Source organism: Aspergillus glaucus, assembly GCF_001890805.1.
Source record: "Aspergillus glaucus CBS 516.65 unplaced genomic scaffold ASPGLscaffold_16, whole genome shotgun sequence".
NCBI classification, from domain to species: domain Eukaryota; kingdom Fungi; phylum Ascomycota; class Eurotiomycetes; order Eurotiales; family Aspergillaceae; genus Aspergillus; species Aspergillus glaucus.
In genome coordinates this window covers 8219-21823 of record NW_019170468.1, presented here as the reverse complement: position 1 = coordinate 21823, position 13605 = coordinate 8219, and the positions used below count along the sequence as shown (strand labels likewise).

General features: G+C 50.3%; 6 protein-coding genes and 1 non-coding gene across 7 annotated transcripts; 4 read left to right on the top strand and 3 right to left on the bottom strand.

Annotated features, from left to right (window-relative positions):
- Positions 1 to 822: 822 nt before the first annotated feature.
- On the top strand, positions 823 to 3094 carry wetA (developmental regulatory protein WetA). Its single transcript, XM_022547099.1, has one exon. The coding sequence runs from the start codon at positions 1114 to 1116 to the stop codon at positions 2854 to 2856; it is 1743 nt and encodes a 580-aa protein (XP_022398713.1). The 5' UTR covers positions 823 to 1113; the 3' UTR covers positions 2857 to 3094.
- An 87-nt stretch (positions 3095 to 3181) lies between these two features.
- ASPGLDRAFT_49398 (uncharacterized protein) lies at positions 3182 to 3740 on the top strand. The gene is made up of 2 exons (XM_022547098.1): positions 3182 to 3541; positions 3594 to 3740. Exons 1-2 carry the CDS (start codon positions 3295 to 3297, stop codon positions 3602 to 3604), a joined length of 258 nt encoding a protein of 85 aa, XP_022398712.1. The 5' UTR covers positions 3182 to 3294; the 3' UTR covers positions 3605 to 3740.
- A 2234-nt stretch (positions 3741 to 5974) lies between these two features.
- Positions 5975 to 6810, bottom strand: ASPGLDRAFT_49397 (uncharacterized protein). Its single transcript, XM_022547097.1, has 3 exons — positions 6724 to 6810; positions 6544 to 6660; positions 5975 to 6480 (listed from the first exon to the last, which is right to left on the bottom strand). Exons 1-3 carry the CDS (start codon positions 6794 to 6796, stop codon positions 6110 to 6112), a joined length of 561 nt encoding a protein of 186 aa, XP_022398711.1. The 5' UTR covers positions 6797 to 6810; the 3' UTR covers positions 5975 to 6109.
- Positions 6811 to 7247: 437 nt separating this feature from the next.
- Positions 7248 to 9156, top strand: ASPGLDRAFT_27423 (calponin homology domain protein; the record flags this gene model as incomplete). The annotated part of the gene is made up of 2 exons (XM_022543657.1): positions 7248 to 7414; positions 7482 to 9156. 2 exons carry the CDS (start codon positions 7248 to 7250, stop codon positions 9154 to 9156), a joined length of 1842 nt encoding a protein of 613 aa, XP_022398710.1.
- Positions 9157 to 9389: 233 nt separating this feature from the next.
- ASPGLDRAFT_130777 (uncharacterized protein) lies at positions 9390 to 11119 on the bottom strand (the record flags this gene model as incomplete). The annotated part of the gene is made up of 2 exons (XM_022540987.1): positions 9390 to 10960; positions 11017 to 11119. The coding sequence occupies 2 exons, from the start codon at positions 11117 to 11119 to the stop codon at positions 9390 to 9392; spliced, it is 1674 nt and encodes a 557-aa protein (XP_022398709.1).
- A 315-nt stretch (positions 11120 to 11434) lies between these two features.
- Positions 11435 to 11505, top strand: ASPGLDRAFT_t120. Its single transcript has one exon. It is a non-coding gene; the product is annotated as a tRNA-His (tRNA).
- Positions 11506 to 11762: 257 nt separating this feature from the next.
- On the bottom strand, positions 11763 to 13122 carry ASPGLDRAFT_68014 (uncharacterized protein; the record flags this gene model as incomplete). The annotated part of the gene is made up of 2 exons (XM_022549217.1): positions 11763 to 12965; positions 13015 to 13122. 2 exons carry the CDS (start codon positions 13120 to 13122, stop codon positions 11763 to 11765), a joined length of 1311 nt encoding a protein of 436 aa, XP_022398708.1.
- Positions 13123 to 13605: the final 483 nt, after the last annotated feature.

Here is a 13605-nt window from a genome sequence, read left to right as displayed (position 1 = left end):
TGAGTGGCCAGTACATTGTCACATTCCAGAGATCTGATTGTGCATTATTGGCCTGGGCTTTCATTCCATCCAGCCTCCCGCATTCCTGAATGACGCCGCTCGAACCATGCTTGGAACATCCAAACCAGTACATTGCGGACAAAAGCATCAAACTAACATTCCAGAGAGGAAGATCCCTCCTGGCCACTGCGCTCTGGTTTTGCTGGAGGCTAAGGGAGTAGTTTCTTTGACAAACAAGCAGTGTCATGACGCTTACACCCGCCAGTCTGGTGAGATAATTGACAGGTCCAACTTCTCCACAGCAAACTTTACACTCGCCGGCTATAGGTGGGATTTTGCAGCGGAAGTAAAGGTCAACCAAGCCGCCGTTCATGATTCAGGCGCATAGATCAGCAGGCATTTCTCTGTATCGCTACTATTATTGGCTTGAGGTGCTTTGCGATACCTTTCCAAAACCGTCGTGTTTATTTTTTGATACTGCTATCTTTTCTTGCTACTACTAGTACCATGGCCACTGTTTTTGGATTAGCGAGCGGGCGTTACATTCCGAAAGGTGGTCGTCCGGATCTCCTGTCTCCTCAGGGCGTTTTTTTCCACTGGACAGCATGGAGAGGGTCGGAAATGCGTTCAGCCATCCTGATTTTGACGTACTACGATTGGTGGTCAGAAAACCTGGAGAAACCTCCCTTCAATTGGTCTGTGGTGGACCATGTATAGAAAGTCTCCTTAGGGCACATTCCTCGGTCATTGGAATGTGCAGGGAAACCATTGAGGCTGGGACCGAGTCGCAACGATTCAAATAGACCCCTGAAGTCGGTTGTTTGTTTGCTTTGTCTTCTTTGCATCTTCTGCAGTGTTTTCTTTGATTGTCAATCGTTCAAACTGTTCCTACATCACGGGGCATACATTCGTTTCTTGCCTAAGGCTATCATTCGCTGCAGAACCCTGCCGATTTCGAACTTTCGTTTTTTCGAGTCAGATTGCTTTGCCCTTTTTGGCTTTCTTTATCCTTGCCAATCATATCAAATAGTGTCTTCGGTGGTTCGCCCCAGTACCAGACTTTGGCCCAGTCATTCGTTCATCGCCGCAAACGGAAATCAAAAAGAAGCGAAGATGTTCGCCCAACAGTTCGACCACTCGTTCAATGACATATTTAACCAGTACGTCAATGTGGAATCCTCGAGCGCCGATGGCAACAAAGACGTATCATTTCCCAGCGGCGACTTTGAACAACTGTTCCCAGTCGACTCATTGTCAAGTGACTGTGGCGCTCTTTCATCGCCCACTATTTCCCCCTCCAATAAGCGGTCCCGTCAGTCTCCTCAGCCCTGGAGTACTCCTGCTCAAGACCTCTGGAGTCTGCCGCAAGAGACCGGTGCTGCGTCATCTTCGTCCGTCGACCAGGGCACCTTTTCTTTCCATGACACTGTCCAACCTTCTGCTGTGTCTAATCTGAGTCTCAATCTTGACGCTCAGTCATCCTCCTCTTCTTCCCGACCTACAGTAGCTCATGGGCTATCCTCCACTCCGCTGTCGACCCCTCCCGAGACTCCCCGCAAGAAAGTTTGTATGGGTAGTGGTATAAACACTCCCAAGTCTATCCGTCATCATCAGGATACGGGTGACCGCCGTCGCCAGCTGCGCAAGCAGAGCTCCTCTCCTAGTTTGACGCGCTCTTCACGCGCCCAGAAAGCTAGAATGGCATATTCTGAAGCTTCTGCCCCACGCTTCCACAAATTCAGCCTCCATAGTTCAGACGACCGTCTACCGTTGTCTCCGCCACCAACAGATCTTCTCGCGCAGCACGAGAACCTTTCTGCACATAACGCAACTCACCTGAACGGCTCTACGGACCAGTTTTCAGGTGATTCTGCCAAGATGCCTCAGCAGTACGATTCGAGCATCTTTAACCAATCTCCGGCTATTTCTATGCCCTCGCCCTCGGCTAGTGCATTGGCCAGACAGCAACAGAGATACATGAGCCAACCAAACAGCACTACATTGACCCCCAGTCCTCCCTCAGCCGACGAAATTTTCTCCTCTCCGCACTCTTCGGGCTCCCAGTCCTTGTCCTCGTGGTATTCTGATTCACTTGCACCATCCGCTTTCTCCTTTACTCCCGACCTTAACCACGATGCACAGCAATGGTGGTCGCCTATGGCATCGCGACTCGCACCGCAGCAGCAATCCTCGTACCAACCGATGCTGGAAGCGCCAACTCCCCAAAGGCCCATCGCGAACCACGACCAGCACAATGACATGCTGCAAGGAGGACTTATGATTCAGTTCGATCCTTCGTTCGACATGTCTGCACCAGCAGAGCCATCCTTCCCCCCATCGACCATTTCTTCCTCGGCACCGGCTACAACCCAGGAAAGCCAGACCTACCATCCCGTCTCCAGCACACACATCAACTCCTCCTTCGCCGCCTCTACCCCTCAAATCCAGCACCACACCCGATCACCTTCTCTATCCCCAAGGAACAGCGGTGCTACTACATCACCCAAGAGCGGCTCAACAACAGCAACACCAACACCACGGACAGGGACCACCATGAAAACACCACACCGCCGCAGCTACGAGCGAAAGATGTCCGCTCCCTCGAACACGCCCAAACCCGTCAAGACACACAGCCCTAGGGGCTCCAGCAAGTCCGTGTCCGTGTCTTTTGTCAACTTCACCCCGAGCGACAGCAAGAAGATCTTGACGGGGGTTGCGCCCAGTGGTAGCTCCAAGACCAAGGCGAGACGTGAGCAGGAAGCGCGCGATCGCCGGCGCAAACTGGGTGAGGCTGCGTTGAAGGCTGTGAGAAATGCGGGGGGCGACATTGATGCTTTGGAAGCTGTGCTGTGCTGAGAGATTGATATCCTTTTGTTTTGACTTTGTTTATTGTCTATTACTGACTGACTATATGTCACCTTGGTCATAATACCTCGTGTACTTTACTGTATTTCTGTATGTTTGTTATTTGGCAGTGGTCGTTTCGGTGTTTGCTGGTATCAATTGTTATTTATTAGCGTCTCTGGACTGGGTTTTTGGATTTGGGTATAGGTCTTTTCCTTTTGCTAATAACATTTCTAATTTTAATCACTAAGATCATTCTTGTCAGAAATTTGGAGTTTTATACTGTATGACATCATTTTTCCAACTTTAGCATCCGAAGCATGAATCATATATTCTGCTTTACTGCTTAGGGCTACGGTTATTACAGTGAGAAACCTGCCCGTGAAAAATACTCGTAATTACTTTTGGCACTCAAACAAACAGTACCAAACCGCGCCTCGCCTTTCACCAATGCCCGTTGCTCCACCGGTACCTGCCCAGACTCCAGCTGCTTCACTTCTAGCAAGCGTCAACGCGACGACCACACGAGAAAAGAGTCCAATCCGCCGTTTGTTGGTCAGATCCTACGGCCCATACTGGTGCATACAAAGGTATGCCTCTGGGCCTACCGTCCCATTCCGGAGATATTCTCATATCCACGACCCGCTCTTTGAATGTCACGTAGCCTTCGTGCCATTTTTGCAAGAAGAGAGAACGACTGAAACATTAGTGAACTTGCTCAGTAAATAGGATGGATTTGGTAGACATACTGTCCATTTAATGCAGGCAATTCTTCCACATCGCGGTGTAAAAAAGAGTTGACATCTCCGCGGCCGCCCTCCTGCTTTAGAGCGCGCTCCAATATCGCGCTCCTGACTCTATAATCGACTGCTCGGTTGTTTTTTTTTTTTTTTTTGCTGCGCAAACAGCCGTCCGTACGTGCCACATAAGATAACTCGATGAGTGAGGCCAGCTTCTTGAGCACACGTATTAAGTCCAATATGAACTGCGCTATAGATAGACGAGTTGGAAAATCTGCCTGAAGCAAGGCAAACTGATCTTGCGAGATTCGATCCTGACTCCTGACTGGAGGTCCTCCTTTTCGTGAATGCTTCTGCAAAAGGTTTCTGAACCCACCCATGTCCTCTGGGATGGAGAATTCAACGACGTTGTCGGACGTCTTTGTTTCGCCCTAAGAGGGGTCAAAGTCCCACGTATAAAAAGAGGGGTTGGGAGGATAGCAGAAGCAGGTAGATAGACATTTACTATTCAGCTTTTTCAACGAGCCCGAGAAATTTCGTGTAACGAAGATTTGGAGGTAGAAAGATTTACAGAGAGGGCAAAGAGAGCAAAAGAAAGAATAATAAAATAAAATAAACCGTCTTACAGTTACAGTGAATAGAGCCAAGTTGGTGTTTGTATAGGAAGGGTAGGGTTAGTTAGAAAGTATACAGCATAGATTCTATTATCATTCTGTTTAATTACTACCATGGGTTCTCTACTTAATATCAATAGCTTTGGAGAGGAATATATGTGTCATTGCTGATCTCTGCGTACAGAGACATCTAAAGAGGCCCCCCAAGAAACGGCTCCGGTGGTTAAGACCGAACAAAAACCACGGATCGATGATAGTTTGATTATACCCCAAACTTCCACATTTGATTCTTTTTATCCTCAGAATCGACCTAACAGTTTCCACCCGCTACTTCATCTGTACTATCTGTCGATATGTCTGCCCCCGTACCTTCTAACCAGCCTATTCATGTATCGAATGAATATAAAGGGTCTACTCGGTTAGAAGGGTCGAACGAACTTGAAAAGTCCAGATTACGCGAAGCACTCTACAACATGTTTTGCGACCTCAAGGCTATTCCAGTCTCTACTCTAGACCAAGCGCATTTCAAGAGCCTAGGAATTAGGGCCGAGGCGCTCCCACCAGCAGAGACAACAGCAGATGATCCAACGAGCGATAATACACCCAAGCCAGCAGAGTTCTTCGAGCCAATGTCCGAAGCGGAACTATAGGGTTACTCATTTGGTCCTGAGGATGAGATTCAACAGGACATCTCTTCTACTTCGGTGTTGTTGGAGAGCATTGCCGGCCGTGATGGGGCAGGACTCGGCTGACTTCTTCTGTGCTCTTTTTGCGCGGATATTTGGCGCGACTAGAGCCAGTATCCCAAAGACTGAGCAGGGATTTGGTCAATCTCTTGAAGATATACGTGGATGGGCTTTCCGGGAGTAAGTTTACCTTCCCTTTCTCTTCTTCTTTCGACTAATAATAATAATAATAATAATAATAATAATAATAATAATAATAATAATAATAATAATAATAATAATAATAATATTGGTCATTGCTATAGGGACTTCATAAAGTCCATCTTTAGACAACACTATTTGGATACTTTGTTTTTCGAGAGGGATCCCCCTTTCTCGCCAGCAGCTTCATGGGTCACAGTAGATCAGCAGGGGAGGCCGCATATAACTCTTACACTGAAGCATGAGGCTAGAGGTGACGAGAGGCTGCTGAGAGGAGAGCTTTTTGCAATTGTGGCGGCAATTAGTAGCCGAATATCGTTTAAACACTTTGAACGTCATGCGGTAGTCCCGGTATATACCAATTCCTTGCTTTTTCTAACTATTTTATTGCCTAACCAACATTGTCTTGATAAAACAAGTCATGGTCCTTTCCTTCATGGACCCCACTCGTGGAAGAATCCTACAGGCCTACCATGACGGTGATGAGCTTGTATTGCAGAAAAGCAAGTTGTTCGACTTCTCCAGTGTGAAAACGGCCCCGTTTGAACTTTTCATGCGGCATCTGTCCTGCAAGCCTGTTGGAAATACCGAACAGTTCTCTGCAACTTCCGTTACAGAGGTCGCTGAAGGGGACTTCGTTGTGCTGTCAAGTGATGTTCCGAGTACGGATGAATCCCGGTCAGGTCAGGGTCCCTCATTTTCACTGCCTTCAAGAGGAAAGGAGTAGCGATTCAATCTGCTACCAATGCATAGTTCCCATTTACCTTAAACGGAAAGTGGAGATCCAATCTTCTTAACAGGCCTAGTGTAGTTCTTGTAAACCCAACTCGTCTGATTGGGCAACCCGGGGTCCAGTGATAGGACTTTCAATTTTTTGGAAATGTATGGGGTAGATTCTGTCGTGAAACCCGTACTATACAAAGAAAAATACTACTATAATACATGGACACCGTGATGTTGTACAAATCTCGACGCCGAAAAATCATAGGATATGCGATAACTCCAATGTGGGACTCCGTACTGTTCACTTCCGAGCAGCAGTTGGCGTCCATGGTTCTGGTTGCCAGGAATCACTCGGATTCCCAGCATTAGCCTTAGCCCAGGGATTCTTCTCTTCTGCGTGTCTCCGCACTTGCTCCGTCGTCGATTCTGTCCCCTCCGATTGTGTGGACGGCGCGTTCTCCTCGGGTCCTCGTAGTGTAGGATCGCTGGTGCGTAGTGCAGGCTCCGGTTGTTGGGTCTGGGGTTTATCGAGATAGGATGGTTTACTGGCCCAGCGTTCATCGGCCAAACGAGCCAGGTGCTTCATTTGAATTTGGCGCACGATGTCTTGTTGTTGTTCTTGGATGGATGGGGGATCGGCGCGAACGTATCGGAGCCATTGGTGCCATTGTGCTTGGGGATGCAATTGTCAGCTTCTTGCTTATATTGTGGATGGGAGGTAAGCAGGAGGCTTACGAGAGACTTTGATGTCCGCGTAATGGGTTTTGGGATTGTATCTGACGATGCGCCGTAATCGCGAAGCACTGAGTGTCTCTTTGAACTCCCAGTAGGTATTTCCGGACAGATCGGAGCCTGTTATAGCCATCTAGTCAGTCTGGTAAACTCTTGCCACTGCGCGAAGATAAAGAAACATACCGGCCAGGAAGGACCTTCGCCACGGCAATCGGAGGCCTTTCCACTTGAACCAGAGACTGTTTATCGGACTCATTATTGCCAGAGGGGTTATTTAAAGAAGAGATGCTAAGAAAAGATACCAATAGTAGTACTAGTCGTAAGCAGAGTCTTGTGTGGCTGAGGCGTCTCTCCGGAGATCAGCGTCCTTTTTTCTCCGACGGCCCAAACGTCATCAGCGACCGCCCGCATTCCTCCCCTGAGCACAAGCAGTACAAAGTAATACATTCTTGTACTTCGTACATATTTCGGGTCTCATTCATCGTCCTAGCAATCAGTTGTTAGGCTGCTCTTTTTACTCCTTATAAACTCGTCTTCTGGTTGTTTCTTCGTCTGAATCACTCAACTGTCATCCGCTGACCGGACCCCTTATCCGACCCATACTTCGAGCCACCCAAACAACAGTCGCCAACGAACCCCCGTATCTGCAGGAAGCCGTTTACATGCACTTAGTGTGATACATACACAATCGATATTGCGATACAGATATGGCGTCCGTTACCTCGTTGGACAAAGACTTGCGCAGTCTACGACTGTCCCGCTATACCCCGCAGGCAGCTGCCGAAGTGCGCGACTGGATCGAGGAGGTCCTTCAGGAACAGTTGGCCCCGGGTGACCTCTTGGATGCGCTCAAGGATGGTGTGGCGCTATGCAAGTATGTATCCTTGGAAACTATATTATGTTAATGAACTTGGCGCAAATCAGCAGCTAATGACATGAAGGTTGATCAACCTGGCCGTCTCGCCCGGCGTCAAGTTCAAGCAGTCATCGATGCCCTTCGTGCAGATGGAAAACATCTCCCACTTTCTTCGCGCTTGCCAGATTCCCCCACTAAGCCTCCCGCCGCACGATGTGTTCCTGACAGTCGACCTCTACGAAGGCAAAGACCCCGCGCAAGTCCTACAATGCATCATGTCCTTCAGTCGCAGGGCCAACGCCGTCCAGCCCAGCAAGTTTCGCCGTACCATCGGGCCACAAGTCAACAAAGGTAGCGGTTTGAGTCCGGATGTGACTGGTTCTAGTCAAAGACCCACCACCCCCTCGCGGTTCCGTGGAGCCAGCCCGAACTCAAGCGCACAGTCAACGCCCGCAAAGTTGTCAAATGTCAGTAGCTGGAGTAGAAAAACGGATGAGACGTCTACGGCGCCCGCTTGGAATATCCACCAGTATGGCTATATGGGTGGGGCGGACCAGGGAAATCAAGGGGTGGTCTTTGGTGGGCGGCGCCAGATCACCACTGCCGCTCCGGTTGTTCCCAGTCTTGTGGAAAAAGAGAAGCGCAGACATGAAGTGGAAGAAAGAGCACTCGTAGAAAAGCAAGATGCGGAACAGGCACGTCAGCGACAGCGAGAAGCTGAAGAGGAACAGGCCCGGCTGGAGGAGCAACGGAGATGGGACGAACATACAGCCCGCCTGAGGGAGCAGGAGCGCCTCCAGGTTGAAGAAGAGAAGAAACGATGGGACGAGGAGAAGCGACTATGGGAAGCGGAAGAACAGCGCCGTCTGAACGAGGAAAGGGAAGCGGAAGAAAAGTTCGAACAGGAAAGGCAGCGTAGGCGGAGCATGGCCGACAACCGACTAAATGGCCAGTTCCTGAGCCAGTATCAAGCCAGCCAGGCGAGCCCTGCCAAAGTAGTGCCGCCGCCATCGGCTGAATCCCAGGAAAGCCAACGCGTCAAGGAGCTTGAAAGGGAACTGCAACTTGCGCGCGAGCGAGAACTCAAGTATCAACACGAACGCGAGGATTTCAAGAAGAAGGAGGCCGAGCCTCCTCGTCCTCGACCGGTCCCTCCCAAGCCTAGTTATGATTTCTCGTCCCTCGAGCAAGAACGCCGGATGCTCCGCACCGAATGGAACAAAAACCAGGATGAGTTTTCTGCTCCACCAACACCCCCTCGCCCATTGCCCGACCCCACCCAAGCCCAGAAATCCCCCCAGACCTCCCCGCGTCCCCTCCCCGACCCCGTCGCATACACCAACGCCCGCGAGAACCGCGTCGACCGCTTCCTCGCCTCCAACAAACCCCCCGTCGCACCAAAACCCGCCAGCCACCGCCCAGCAGACTACAGCACGACCGCCGAAGTTGACGCCGAAAACAGCCGTCGCGAAGCCGCACAGCAGAATACCAAAGCCGGTGGCTGGGCATCCAAGTCCCTCTTGGAACGTGAGATGGAGCGCGAACGCGAGCGTCAGCGCGAGTGGGAGGATGGCCAGAAGGAGACCCAGGAAGCAGCGGCCAAGGGCCTTGCGGATCCGAGTCAGGGGTCTGGACCTGGGGGTGCTTGGAATGTCTTCCAGTATGGATATATGGGCGGTGATAATCAGAGTAGGGGTGGTCCGGGGTTGAGTGCCTGGGGTGCTAGACGGCAGATTATTGGGCCTAGGCCTCCGCCGTAAATATCTGTAGTCGCCTTTCGTTATGTTCGGTTTTTGTGGATTTATCCTTATTTTTCTGCTTTTATATTCCCACTTCGTTTTATCGATTTTTCTTGTTATAGACATTATACGATTCAAAATCATACCAAAATCAAAAAGATCAGTTTAGCAATGGGTATCTATTTAGTAAATGACTGCAACGAAATTATGTGCATGGTAGCAATGGGTTTTAAGGCTGGCCAGTATACCCCTTCTCATGAAGCCTGCACACTCGGAACCAACTCATTAATCATAAACAACAATCTCTCCCCACTCTCAAGCAACCAACACCACTCAATGTCCTCCACCTGCTTACTCGACTGGTTTCTTTTCACGTCTTGCGCCCTATCCGCTCTCGCCATAATTCCGTCCTCCACGGCCGTTCTCAGCTCCGGCGTGATCTTTAGCATTTCACTCTCCGCGAGCAACATAACAAGCGCCTCCAATGCAATCGCCATCTTCGTATTATCGACCACAGACGCCGTACTTGCTGCGTACGGGAGAAAGCACTGCTCTAGCTTTGCTTGGTTGAGGTACTCCTCTTCTGTTTCTGGGGCTGTGCTTTCGCGGAGTCGGAAGAGGAGGAATTCGCAGAGGGTTGTTTGCGCTGCCGCGGAGAAGTAGGGGAGGACGCGCGGGGAGATGAAGGATTGGTAGATTGGAAGGGGAAGGTGGCGGATGTTTTCGACGAAGAGGTGGTAGAGTTCTTCGAGAGTTGTAAAGGTTTCCGGGAGGGATTCGGAGACAGCGGAGAGGAGGTGCAGGAGGCGTTGGCGGAGAGCGAGGGAGGGGAGGCCGCCGAGGAGGGAGAGGGTGCCGTGGGAGTAGAGGGTGTTGTTTGTAGTTGCGGTGACTGTGGGTTGTTCTGCGGTTGTGTTTCTAGTTCCTCTTCGTGTGCGTTTGGGGCGTCTTTCTGTTGTTGTAGCCGTGTCATCTTTGCCGTCGCCTTCTTCCGACTCGTCGTCGTCTTTTGTTAGGTAGTCTCCGTATTGTTCTTCGTCGATGTTTACTTCTGCTTCCCTCTTCTTGATGTTCTCTTGGTCTCGCTTCAGCTGCTTCAACTCGTTTCGGAACACCTCGCGGAACTCATTGACCGAGCTCGAAGTCCCATCTGCGAAGATGGCCCTCAGAATCCTTCGATTCCGTCCATAGTTCCCACTATTCCCATCGATATACCGGAAGATAAGACTCTGCTGCAGAATACTCTGCCGCAACCGCTTCTGCTCATTCCCATTGCCAGCCCCAGGCACCTCCCGCTCAACCTGCCTCTTCCGCTCATTCCAATCATCCTCGAGAACCTCACACATAAACTGAAGCCAAACCTGCCACCTCTCCCACCGCTCCGGGTGCAAAACGGAACAATTAAACGCCCACCCCACCGCATGCCAGAAGTCTTCAGCCCGAGACCACACCGCAGACGACTGTCCCAGCTCCGTGTTCAGCAGTTTCCACTCATTCCTCGGCATTTCATTTCCAGATATTCCCTCATCCTCGCTGGCGCGCCGGCGTATACCTCCATGGCGGGAGGCTTCGAAATGGGTAAATGCGAACGCGATGTCAAATCTAGCAGTTATCGGTCCGACGAGAGTATTTGTTAATCGGAGAAGTCGGAGGGCCGCGCTGGGCGCTTCTTTTTCTTCGGAGCTTTTGGCGCGGGTGGTCGTGGAGGGATGGACGAGGAAGGTAGCTGCGACGGCGAGGAGGGGTGGTGATGGGACAAACACGGGACCGGAGGAGACGGTGCCAGAGGTAATAATGTTTAGGAGGAGGTTGAGGGCTTGGGTGTCTGTGTATGCAATGTTAACTAGATGCTTTCGCGTAGTCCGGGGTAGGGCAACGGACAGAGCTTCTCTTCGGAGAAAATCCCCGAATGTTGGACTAGTTCGAACGGGACGGCCTTTGAAGAACGGTAGGAAGGAGACTCCTCCCCATTCTCGACTGCCATGGCAGTGGATATGGCGTTATACGCGGGAATCGTTGGAGGTATGAAGTGGGATAGTGACGCGGTGTCGCGACGCTTTATCGATATCGCGCGTCAGGTCACGATTATCTTGCCTATTTGGTCAGCGTGCAGTGCAGTAACTAGTAGATTCTAGCGATAGCATTACATATATCGCTAGTATGGCTATTGAGAATTCCAGTAAAGCAGACGTAGAAATAACCTATCTTACCATAAACTTTTGGTGGACCGACTAAACCGCATTGAGCGACTTGTAATTTGTACGTATAATGCCCTAAATATGTCGATCATCATAAGCAAGGTGCTGTGGTCTAGTGGTATGACGTCGCGTTGTGGCCGCGCCAGCCCCGGTTCGATTCCGGGCAGCGCCATTCTTTTTCTGTTTCTTTTTTTTGCTCCCTTTGTTTTTGCATACTTTGCCATAAAACACAATTAAATTAGAAAATGGCAGGCTCATCTCGAGATCTTGCGTGCTCAGGCCTAAGTAGTAGTGTTCATCATGAAGCGTTGTGATTTTGGCCCTCTCTTGTTTTTGCCCTCGTTCAATGTTCTTCCGTACCTTGGTCCCAAATATATACTGTTTCGTTTATTCATTGCTTAATTGTAATACATGATGGAAATGGCACCGCTAGAACAGCCTTGTAAAAAGTGCTCTCACCTCCTTAGTATCCATTTCCTTCACCCGATTCGACTCCCACCACTTGATCTCGAGATAGTGCTTGACAACCTTGCTCTCCATCATAGCCTCAATATTCTCAAATTTTTCATCAAGAACATCCAAAGATTCATCCACTGTGGCCGGCATTCGTTCTGCCTTTTCCAAAACAGAAGCATTTTCTGTGAGAGCAGCATCCTGCCAAACCAACGGTTCCTCGTTCTGATAGCCCAGCAGACCAGCGCTGAAGATAGCAGCCAGAGAAAGATACATATTTTCAGTTGCATCGACGCATCGCACTTCCCAGTGACCAGGGTTGATTTTTCGAATAGCAGTTCCTCTGTGATGACTACCAAATGCGACAACATCGCCTGCTAACGTTGGCTTGACGCGAGCATAAGATACTGGATAGGGCAGGGTAAAGGCGCACAGTGCGGGAAGTCGACCCAGAATACCCGCCAGGAAGTTATCTTCGTTAATCGGGGGGTTGATGGAGATATGCGTGTGCTGCCCTGTTCCCTGTCCCTCTCTGGCGATTGATACTGGGGACATATTGGCGATTAGGCCATGGCGAGTGAGGACTCGTTTCAGTGTGTCGTGGACCAGTACTAATTGGTCAACAGCCTGTAGAGGCTGTAATGGCCCGAGAGTAATCTCGTACTGGCCTACGCCTCCTTCGCTGTGAACCTCTTGAATGTTCACACCAGAATCCAACAGTTCCTGCACGGCTTCTTCAACGTACTGGAAGCTGGGGTCTCGCAGTCCGTCCACGGCATACCGACCGAATCCAGCACTAACCGGGACGACCTTACTGGTCGACGAGTCGAGCCTGACAATTTCGAATTCAACCTCGAACCCGACCAGGAAATGCACACCGTGTTTCTCGGATGCCTTGCGGATCACATTTGCCAGCGCCCTGCGAGGACAAAGACTGCTGCTCGGAGTGGGATGCTCAATAGAACTACCAACAACACCGCACATCACAGTCGCATATGCAGGCCCTGGTGCATTCTCATTGATGATTTTCAGAGACGACCAATCTGCAACCAAGCAATGCATGCCTCTGAGATCCAGCCATGGGATGAAACTATTGTCCACCGCGCAGTGCAAGCCGACGGGCGACAACCGGATGTGCTTCTTGGTTGTTGCTAGTTGCAGAGCATATTCATTTTGGGGCTATACGGCCTCATAATAGTCCGGAGAGATCCTGCCATTGGAAGCGGACGAAGCGGACTTGGGGCTTTAGCTGTTGGAGGTTTTGGAGGGTTTTCAAGGCGATGTCGGAGGTCGCATTTTTGTCCATGAAGGGGGTGGAAATATATGTTTGAACCATTGTGTAGATAATGCGTAACTATAATATGAAGCGTCTATATCCAGATCCCGAAGATGAAATACTTAGCCTACTTGTAGTTTCTTAAGGAAATGATAATCGTTTATGACCAGCTGAAAGTATTAATTACATATAGAATATAAGGACCTGTGGAATTGACGCCGAAAATGACCGCTTTTGAGGCCAGAAACGGCCGCCTTTCCACCCGTAACTTTGGATGGCGAGCCGCTGCTTGACACACTATTCTGCACCCACCCAGAGTTGTTAGTCATCCTCCACTTCTGATGTTGGCCAAGAACCCCATCATACCACCCGTCAGTCCCGTCATGGCGCCTGTCACTCGCCATTCAGCCAGAGACCGCACCCCAGGCACGCCCCAACAACGGGACAACATCCTGACCAATGGCATCGCCAAACCGGCGGGAATTCGCAAACGACTGAAGCCAGATAAGCCAGATAAACAGAAGGCAGCCCTAGTAGAGAACC

Excerpts from the sequence above, each read along its gene's own strand:
- ASPGLDRAFT_49398 (XM_022547098.1), top strand. The coding sequence starts at position 3,295 with ATGCCCGTTGCTCCACCGGTACCTGCCCAGACTCCAGCTGCTTCACTT.
- ASPGLDRAFT_49397 (XM_022547097.1), bottom strand. The coding sequence starts at position 6,796 with ATGAGTCCGATAAACAGTCTCTGGTTCAAGTGGAAAGGCCTCCGATTG. Across the intron at positions 6,661-6,723 it reads GCGAAGGTCCTTCCTGGCCG|GCTCCGATCTGTCCGGAAAT; the intron begins GTATGTTTCTTT and ends TGGCTATAACAG. Across the intron at positions 6,481-6,543 it reads CGCGGACATCAAAGTCTCTC|CACAATGGCACCAATGGCTC; the intron begins GTAAGCCTCCTG and ends TGCATCCCCAAG.
- wetA (XM_022547099.1), top strand. The coding sequence starts at position 1,114 with ATGTTCGCCCAACAGTTCGACCACTCGTTCAATGACATATTTAACCAG.